This window comes from Chiloscyllium plagiosum, chromosome 34 (assembly GCF_004010195.1).
Source record: "Chiloscyllium plagiosum isolate BGI_BamShark_2017 chromosome 34, ASM401019v2, whole genome shotgun sequence".
In the NCBI taxonomy this organism is placed as follows: Eukaryota; Metazoa; Chordata; class Chondrichthyes; order Orectolobiformes; family Hemiscylliidae; genus Chiloscyllium; species Chiloscyllium plagiosum.
In genome coordinates, this window is record NC_057743.1 from 37329672 (window position 1) to 37340159 (window position 10488).

General features: G+C 44.7%; 1 protein-coding gene across 4 annotated transcripts in view; it reads left to right on the forward strand.

The window, feature by feature from the left end:
* Positions 1-10488, forward strand: part of pik3cd (phosphatidylinositol-4,5-bisphosphate 3-kinase, catalytic subunit delta) — a 222697-nt gene that overhangs the window by 198363 nt on the left and 13846 nt on the right. For all 4 annotated transcript variants that reach the window (XM_043676186.1, XM_043676184.1, XM_043676187.1 and 1 more), the window contains 7 exons: positions 2-123; positions 325-468; positions 581-680; positions 870-1048; positions 2712-2821; positions 3533-3611; positions 5009-5176. In XM_043676186.1, coding sequence (XP_043532121.1) covers positions 2-123; positions 325-468; positions 581-680; positions 870-1048; positions 2712-2821; positions 3533-3611; positions 5009-5176 — 902 coding nt within the window. The remainder of the gene's footprint in view (position 1; positions 124-324; positions 469-580; positions 681-869; positions 1049-2711; positions 2822-3532; positions 3612-5008; positions 5177-10488) is intronic.

Below are 10488 nucleotides of genomic sequence, written 5' to 3' on the forward strand. Positions count from 1 at the left end.
GATGATCTATCTCCTGCAGTCATGGAAAGAACTGCCTGCACTGAACGCCCTGGAACTTCTGGACTATAGCTTCCCCAGTCGCTACGTCCGCCTACTGGCAATAAACTGCTTAAAAAAGTTGAGGTACGTAGCACTTGGGTAAGACAGTGATGGCAACTAAACCCTTTGTGCTTACAGAGTTTGCTTTCTGTAAACTCCAAGGTAATTTTCGAATAATGTTTCTGTTTGAGAATCAGATTTTCACGTCACTGTTGGGTAAATGTTCCTGTGATGGTCTCTGATGGTTTGAGACTTGGTTTGATGTATTTGCTGTTGTTCCCACAGTGAAGAAGAGCTGTTGCAGTATCTACTGCAGCTGGTGCAAGTGCTGAAATATGAGCCCTACTTAGATTCTGAACTAACCAAGTTCCTGCTGGACAGAGCTTTGAGCAACAAAAAGATAGGACACTTCCTATTCTGGCATCTCAGGTAAAGAGCCCAGCATTATGTCCTAAAGCCATACCAATGACAGTGATGAGGAATCCTCCATTAAACCGTATCAATCATTCTGATGGTGAATCCTCTTTTCGCTGTGTTTCAGGTCAGAAATGCATTTCCCAGCAGTCTCACTGCGGTTTGGATTAATTTTGGAGGCATATTGTCGAGGGACAAACTACCACATGAAGTCTTTGCTGAAGCAGGTGAGTGGCAGCCAGTGCCGTTCATCGTAGGAGAGCCAGCCGCTGTGTGAACGGCTCTTGCTGTTCTTGTCAGGTCGTGGGGGGCGGGAGCATTTACCGTTTGTCTGCGATTCTGACTTGCTGAGCCGCTGTAATGATACGGTATTCCAGCTCCTCCCTAAACCAACCTGTTGCTCTTTGCTCCTGCAGTGTGAAGCACTGAAGAAAATGAAGGCCCTCAATGATTTTGTCAAGTCCAGTTCCCAGAAGACAACTAAACCCAAAACTAAAGAAGCCATGCATCTGTTTATGAGACAGGACACTTACAAGGAAGCTCTTTCCAACCTCTACTCCCCCCTTAACCCCAGTATCCTCCTCACAGAGCTCTGGTACGTGGGCATCATTGGATAGTTAGACAGGAGACAGCTGTCTGTCCTGGATTCGGGTTGAATTTAAACAGCGTGGGCTATCGTGGAAGTATCAGAGTTTATAATGGACAGTGTAGCATTCTCGGGAAGGCGTATTTCAATTTGTTCATGGGATGGGGTATCGTTGAAACTTTATGTACAGGTCGTTCTGCAAAAACGCGTGCTTTTTCAATGTGAATTCACTACAATGCGGTTGACAAATTTGGGACACCGTTTCTAAAGCACAAAATTTTAAAGTGCGCATCAGTTATAACACAGTTCCGGCCCCATTATTTTAAATGGTGCTGCTGTATGCAATATTCTTATAATGTGGGATTGCACGAGAACACAACTACCACGTTATAGCTGAACTGACTGTGCCAGCTATTTATGAAATCTTGGCACTAAAGGCACCACTGGTGGGGCCACACAGTGGCTCAGTGGTTAGCACTGCTGCCTCAAAGCACCAGGGACCCGAGTTCGATTCCACCCTCGAACAACTGTCTGTGTGGAGTTTGCACATTCTCCCCGTGTCTGCACGGGTTTCCTCCCACAGTCCAAAGATGTGCAGGTTTGGGTGGATTGGCTGTGATAAAATGAAGGCCCTCAATGATAATTTGTCAAGTCCAGTTCCCAGAAGACAACTAAACCCAAAACTAAAGCGCTATGCATCTGTTTATGTGACAGGACACTTACAGGGGTCGGAGATGTGCAGGCTAGGTGGGTTAGCTATGGGGAATGCAGGGATAGGTTAGGGGGGTGTGGATCTGGATGGGATGCTCTTCAGGGGGTGGTGTGGACTCGATGGGTGGAGTGGCATATGTCCACACTGTAGGGATTCTATATTGAGCCTTTGAGACTGGGAATAATTGGTGGTGGATTATTGATCCATATCGAATACATTGATCACAAGATGGGCTGGGAACACTCAATAAATATCACGTTTGAGATGTCAAAATTCACCAAGTATTTACTGGACAAGGCTCATCCAAAGTGCTAGTAAATGGTGCCGAGGGGAGAACATGGGGCACCACACTACATGGGCGATCAGCTCACCTACACCTGATATCGAGGTCAGCACGGGGAATGGCAATGTTGTACTGTGCTGGATTCCTGTAATACTATGAACCTTGACCCCTTAGCTAAAACAAAACTTCCTTTTTCTGAGATTTGTTTCACTGGATGTGGGCATCCCTGGCTCAGCCAGCATTTATTGTCTGTCCTTAATTGGCATGGGTCACGTGACTGGGTAAGGCCAGCAGTTTCCTTCCTTTTAAAGCACCAGTAAAAGTCAGGCAGGTTTCTCCCTTGACGGTTAGACTCTGGATTTTTAAACAAGTTCAAATTCCACCATCTGTCGAGGCAGGATTCGAACACAGGACCCAGAATGTTACTTGGGTTTTCTGGACTAATAGCCCAGTGATATTACCACAAGGCCTTGCCAGGAAGGCTTTTAGTCCTGGAAGCAGAGTTAAAAGAATTCTGGACAGTGATGGTGTTAGTAACCAATTCAAGGTACATTTGGGAAGAGATCTGAAGACCTGACAGTAAATTTTGTGATTTATTTTTGAAGCAGTCTTGCAAAGTTTACCGGGCACGTTTCTCGTGTCACTGACGCAAATCTTTCTCCTCTTGGCTGTTTCAGGGTGGAGAAGTGCAAATTCATGGATTCCAAAATGAAACCCCTGTGGATTGTTCACAAAAATCAGAGATATGATGGGAATCCCATGGGTATCTTATTCAAGAATGGAGATGGTATGGAATTCTTTGCGGTCTGTAATTTTACTTCAGTTAATATTCGTGCCTCTTTGTTGTGGCATTCATTATGTTGGTTATAATCATAACCCTATTCTTTTATTAATGGCGGGCCTATTCCACAATCCTGGCAATCTCCCCTAAGGCTAAAGGATAAAGTTGCAACTGCCTGTAACCAGCTCTCTCTGTCAGGAGCACTGGAGAAGGTGTGTGTGTGTCAATCTAGGAAATCAAGTCATTAGGTCAAATCACCATGGTCTTACTCTCTCATTAGAGAGGGTGACAGCTGGTGGTGGTTTAAGCTGGGGCCCACCATGCCTCTGGTGAGGGGACAGGTTGAGAAGGAGAGTCCTTCATGGTAACCCCAGCCAGTGTGGGGATTGAACCCATACTAGTCAGCATCACGCTGCTTTGCAATCCAACTGCCCAGCCAACTGAGCTAAACTGGTCTATAACCTAGTGTTATGTGACTTCTGACTCCATCCACCCCAGTCCAACACCAGCACCTCCCCATCATCTCATTTATCGGTTTAACTGGGTTTTCCATTTGCAGAGAATGTCAATTTCAAGGGGAAGGACGGGTCAGCAGAGAAACTGGGCGATTTGTTCCTTTTCATCCATCAGCCACTGCCAAAGCGTGTTGGAAATTCCTGGTGTTCCTTGTTTTTGTGAAAGAAAATAATTTATCCAAATTCTATTTTTGAACTGTAGATCTACGGCAGGACATGCTGACGATTCAGATGATTCAGCTAATGGATGTTTTGTGGAAAAAGCAGGGCCTGGATTACAGGTAAGCAACATTTCTACCCAATGTTGATAATCTATACAAATTGCACGTGATTCAGTCTGTTCTGATACAATGCGATAGTACCATTCCCATGCAATCCCATGTTATAAGAAAATAGTCTAACAGCAGCACTATTTAAACTAATGGGGCCAGAATCTAATTGCATCACGATAATAATTATACAAAATACCACTTTTAAATTAGTGGATTTTTAATAAGTCTTGGTTTTTATAAATTGAAACTGCTAATGCATGCTAAAACATTCGTACGTGTTCATTGATGGAACATGCATCTTGCATGCATTAAATATCTTGATCTGGTGAAAATTTGGAGACCGTGGTGAGAGAGTACATAAAATAATTATACAAATCTTCAATTTACAAGAGAACTCATTGCAGGATCACTGGCTAATGAGGCAGAACTTTCTCCAACGTGAAGTAATGTGTGGGAGTAGAAAAGCATCTGAGAATATACATCATTGTGAAACAGTCCTTGTTCAAAGAGCCTCAAAGGTGTTATTTGTAGTACGTTTAAAACACTTCAAAACACCCTGTTACTGGAAAATCTGAAGCATAACATTACTTACCATAAAATTCTCAAACTAACCTTTAAATTCTGAAGCTGAGAGATGTCAACATGCAAAACTGACTGGTTCAAGGGCAGCAATTGTTAGAATAATATAGTACAAAATTGTTAGAAACTGTTGTATTTGACCTTAAGATAAGATAAGCTTCTCTCCACATACTTACACCTTTACTACAAGGCCAGCTTCACCACACCCTCCTCTCCAGTTCCATGAACAGACAAACACCATCCTTGCCTTACCTGTTGAAACACTCATTCATTCTCTGTTACCTCTAGACTTGAGTATTCCAACACTCTGCAGTCTAGACCCCAGACTTCCAAAACACCACCAATCCTATCTGTGCCCTCTGTATTATAACTCGCACCCAATCCCATTTACTGGTCAGCTCTGTGCTCTCTGATTGACATTGGCTCTTGCTTTGGATGTTGCTCAATTTGAAAATTCTTATCCTTGCTGACACTGTAACCATGTCCAAGCCTACAACGCTCACATTCCTCTAATTCTGACCTCCTACATGTCCCAGAAGTTGATTTACCTACCATTCAAATTTAGGATTTTAGCTGCTGAGGCCCCTCCCTCCCTGAATCTCTGTGCTTTTTGAAGACACTCAGAATTTTGGCCGTTTGGCCTGTAATTGCCTTATGGACCTTAATATTAAATTGTATTTCATATTGTTATGCATTGAAAGCATTACATCAAGACAGATTGTTGCAATAGGAATGTATCTGTTGATGTCATCGAAGCTTTGCAAGTGGAATATTATCTCGTTATTGCAGTGGATGTTCAGACAGTTTGTGCAATGTTTTCCTTTAAGGATGATTCCTTATGCCTGTCTTTCCACTGGAGACAAGACTGGAGTGATCGAGGTGGTTTCACACGCAGAAACAATCGCAAATATCCAGCTCACCAAAAGCAACATGGCAGCTACTGCAGCTTTCAACAAGGATGCTCTGCTCAACTGGTTAAAGTCAAAGAACCCTGGGTAAGAGGCGGAGGGAAATCCCCAGTGTAATTTAGGACCTGTAGGAATCTTCAGGCTGAACTGAAGAAGGCATATATACACCCCAGAGTCAGTTACTGTCTGAAAGAGACAAACCATTGATTGCAATCAACAAGAGCTTCCTCCAATCGAGCTGCTGCCTGAGACATCAACCAGCTTTTGACATTGCATGACCTACTTTGTACATCCACTAGTTTTTAAAAATCTTTTTATCCCCCTTTGGTAAACTCGTGGTTGTCTGAAACTTTGCTATCTATATCTTAACTCTCAGCAAGTCCATTCACCCATCAGCCCTGTGCTTTACTGGCTCCCACTTGGCAACACAGGATGTTAGAATTCCCAGCCTTCTTCCAGCTTTTCCATTTCCTCACCCCTATCTATCTCTGCAACTTCCTCCAGCCTCAACACCCCTCCCTATCTCTGTAACCTCCTCCAGCTCCAATTCACCTCTCCAGCTCTGTAACCTCCACCACCCTCTACATCCCTCCCTATCCCTGTAACCTCCTCCAGCCCATTATCCTCCCTACATCTGTAATATCCTCCAATTTCTAAGCCCCTCCCTATCTCTGTAACCTCCTATGCCCTCTACACTCCTCCCTATTTCTGTAACCTCCTCTGCCCTCTATACTCCTCCCTATCTCTGTAACCCCCTCTGCCCTCTATACCCCTTCCTTTCTCTGTAACGTCCTCTGCCCTCTACATCCCTCCCTATCTCTGTCACCTCCTATAGCCCCTGTGCCTTTCCCTACCTCTGTAACCTCCTCCAGCCTTTGCAACCCTCTGGGATATGTACACTCTAACACTGGTCTCTAGTCCATCTCAGATTTTAATTACTCCACCTTTAGTGACCGTGACCTCAGTCACATTCCCTCCACGCCTGCCTCTCTGCCTTATTTTGCTCCTTTAAGAAGCTCCTTAAGGCCTCCCTTTTTAACGGAGCTTTTAGACATCTGACCCAGTTTCAGTTTTAGTTTTATAATTTCTCTGTGAAAGGCCTTGGGATATTTAATGATGTTAGAAGCGCTACATAAATATAAGTCTGTGTTAGCATCACACAGGTCTTATTGAGGAGGCTGGAATAGGGTCAATACTAAGTGTCAATTCAAGATGCTTTAGTTCATGAAGTACCGCTCAAAGACAGAGGGTATAACTTTAATGAAATGCCCGTCATGTGGATAAAGAGCGAGCACAGCTGTCAAGCTGATTTTAATTTGCCTTTCAGAGAATTCTTTTGGTGGAACTGAGCACCCAGTTCTAACAATGCTGGGATTGTTTATCAGACTGTTTGGAATATTTAGAATTCTTGAAAGTTTACGCCTGATGGTTTGCGGGAGAGCTTTATCAGTTTGCTTTTGAAGGCACTGTGAGCGTAATCTCTCTCATGTACTAGGGGAGGCATTTTGTGGCTGTAATCCCATGACATTTGGCTGACATTTCTCTCTGTTTGAATGTGTTTCTCGGGTGTGATGCAAGGAGTGATTTGCTTTGACGTAACTCCATGGGTTCAGTATCAGATGGCACAGCTCTCACTGTGTGTAGTGTGGGCTGAGACAGTGCTGCTGTTTTCCACTGACACAGTCGGTAATAAATTTCCAAATGTTGCACTTTGATATTTTCTACTCTGTGGTTTAACTGCCTGTAGTGAGGAAATGAGAGTTAACAAGATCCAAAGTTTGCATTTTCCCCAATAACATTAGAGAGCAAAGGTTTGACATCAACCCGTCTGCCCCCACACCATTCTTGTCCCCATTTCACCCTCCACCCACACTTGCTTTTTGTTTGAACAGACTAAATAGCTTTTTTGCATTCTGTGAAATCACACGGTAGTATTTTTCTATAATGAGATTTGGCGAATGGTGGGTCCCTGAGTGAGTGTGACTGAGGAGACGTGAGGAGTCTGGGCCCAATATTGTCTCAAGTTTCAAAGAATCAATACAGTGTGGAAGCAGGCCGTTCTGCCCATCAAATTAACACCGATTGTCTGAAGAGCTTCCCACCCAGATGCAGCCCATCCCTGTTAACCTACCCTTCCTATGGCTAACCCACTTAATCCACACATCCATGGGGTAACTGAGCATGGCCAATCTACCTACCCTACACATTGTTGGACTGTGGAAACAACTGACCTATCATGGGGAAGAATGTACAAGCTCAACACAGTCGCCTGAGCACAGAATTGAACCCAGGTCCCTGGTGCTGTGAGGCAGCAGTGCTAACCGTTGAGCTGCCCTACAGGAGATAATCTCATTGAAACCTACAAAATTGTTATGGAGTTCAATGGGATGGTCCCCCCTGCGTTGAAGGTGAGAGGTTGGTCTAGAATCACAAGACCCACTTAGAATTAGGGGCAGTCTATTTAGGACAGAGATGGAGAGGACATTCCCTTGCTCAGAAGCTGGCCAATCTTTGAAATTTCTGACCTCTGAGAGCTGTGGAGGCTCAGTCACTGAGGATGTTCAAGACGGAGATCAATAGATTTTTAGATGCCAGTGACATTCAGGATATGGCAATAGTGCAGGAAAATGGAGTTAAATGCCAGTCAATGATCTACAATGGTGCAGCAAACTTGATGGGTTCAATGGCCTACTCTGGTGTCCTACATCCTGTGGTAGGATAGAACATAGATAGAACGTAGAACAATACAGCACAGAACAGGCCCTTCAGCCCACGATGTTGTGCCGAACATTTGTCCTAGCTTAAGCACCTATCCATGTACCTATCCAATTGCCGCTTAAAGGTCACCAATGATTCTGACTCTGCCACTCTCACAGGCAGCGCATTCAATGCCCCCACCACTCTCTGGGTAAAGAACCTACCCCTGACATCCCCCCTATACCTTCCACCCTTCACCTTAAATTTATGTCCCCTTGTAACACTCTGCTGTACCTGGGGAAAAAGTCTCTGACTGTCTACTCTATCTATTCCCCGATCATCTTATAAACCTCTATCAAGTCACCCCTCATCCTTCGCCGTTCCAATGAGAAAATGCCTAGCACACTCAATCTATCCTCGTACGACCTATTCTCCATTCCAGGCAACATCCTGGTAAATCCCCACTGCACCCTCTCCACAGCTTCCACATCTTTCCTAAAGTGAGGCGACCAGAACTGCACACAATACTCCAAATGTGGCCTTACCAAGGTCCTGTACAGCTGCAACATCACCTCACGACTCTTGAATACAATCCCTCTGCTAATGAACGCTAATACACCATAGGCCTACTTACAAGCGCTATCCACCTGAGTGGCAACTTTCAAAGAGCTATGAACATAGACCCCAAGATCCCTCTGCTACTCCACCTTACTAAGAACCCTACCGTTAACCCTAAATTCCGCATTCTTATTTGTTCTTCCAAAATGGACAACCTCACACTTGACAGCGTTGAACTCCATCTGCCACTCCTCAGCCCAGCTCTGCATCATATCTAAGTCCCTCTCCAGCCGACAACAGCCCTCCTCACTGTCCACAACTACACCTATCTTCGTATCATCTGCAAATGTACTGACCCACCCTTCGACTCCCTCATCTAAGTCATTAATAAAAATTACAAACAGCAGAGGACCCAGAACTGATCCCTGCGGAACTCCACTTGTAACTGGGCTCCAGGCTGAATATTTACCATCTACCACCACTCTCTGCCTTCGACCGGTTAGCCAGTTTTCTATCCAATTGGCCAAATTTCCCTCTATCCATGCCTCCTGACTTTCCGCATAAGCCTACCATGGGGAACCTTATCAAATGCCTTACTAAAATCCATGTACACGACATCCACTGCTCTTCCCTCATCCACATGCTTGGTCACCTCCTCGAAGAATTCAATAAGACTTGTAAGGCAAGACCTACCCCTCACAAATCCATGCTGGCTGTCCCTATTCAAGCAGTGTCTTTCCAGATACTCATAAATCCTATCCCTCAGTACCCTTTCCATTACCTTGCCTACCACAGAAGTAAGACTAACAGGCCTGTAAAAGGTGTCTGGATGTGTTTAGAGGGATATGGGTTAAATGCTGGCAAATGGGACTAGGACAGATTAGGATGTCTGGTCAGCGTAGAGGAATTGAACTGAAAGGTTTTGTTCTGTGTAACTCCATGACTAGAGTTACAGCACAGAACTGCTGCTTACTATATTATATTTCACAGCTTGATTACTGTGTGAATACATTGTTCAACAAAACATTATCAACAATGAACACACTTTTCTCTGTGCTTTCAGGTTAGATTAACTACAGTGTGGAAACAGACCCTTCAGCCCAACAAGTCCACAGTCATTCTCATGTTTCTCACATACGCATAAAAGGCCTTGGGGTTATCCTTGATCCTACCCGCCAAAGATTTTTCATGCCCTGTCTTAGCTCTCCTAATCCCTTTCTTCAGCTCCCTCCTGGCTATCCTGAATCCCTCCAATGTTCTGTCTGAACCTTGTTTCCTCAACCTATGTAAGCCTCCTTCTTCCTCTTTACAAGACATTCAACCTCCCTCGTCAACCAAGGTTCCCTCACACAGCCATCTCTTCCCTGCCTGACAGATACATACATATCAAGGACACGTCGTATCTGTTCCTTGAAAAAGTTCCACATTTCAATGACATCCTTCCCTGACAGCCTATGCTCCCAACTTATGCTCCTCAGATCCTGTCTTGCAGCATCGTATTTACCCTTCCCGAATTGTAAAACCTGCCCTGTTGCACGCACCTATCTCTCTCCGTAACCAAGGTGAAAGTCACAGAATTGTGGTCAGCATCACCAAAATGCTCACCCACTAACAAGCCCATCACTTGTCCTGGTTCGTTACCGAGTACCAAATCCAATATGGCCTCCCCTCTGGTCGGACAATCTACATACTGAGTTAGAAAAGCTTCCTGGACACCCTGCACAAACACCGCCCCGTCCAATCTACTTGATCGAAAGAGCTTCCAATCAATATTTGGGAAGTTGAAATTGCCCATGACTACTACGTTGTGGCTTCTGCACCTTTCCAAAATCTGTTTCCCAATCTGTTTCTCCACATCTCTGCTGCTATTGGGGGGCCTATAGTAAACACCCAACAAGGTGACTGCTCCTTTCCTATTCCTGACTTCAGCCCATACTACCTCCAAAGGCAGATCCCCCTCAAACGGCCTTTCTACAGTCAGTATACCATTTCTAATTAGCAACGCCACCCCCTCCTCCTTTTTTCCCACCCTCCCTAATCTTACTGAAACATCTGTAACCAGGAACCTCCAACAACCATTCCTGTCCCTCTTCTATCCACGTTTCTGTGATGGCCACAACATCGTAGTCCCAAGTACCAATCCA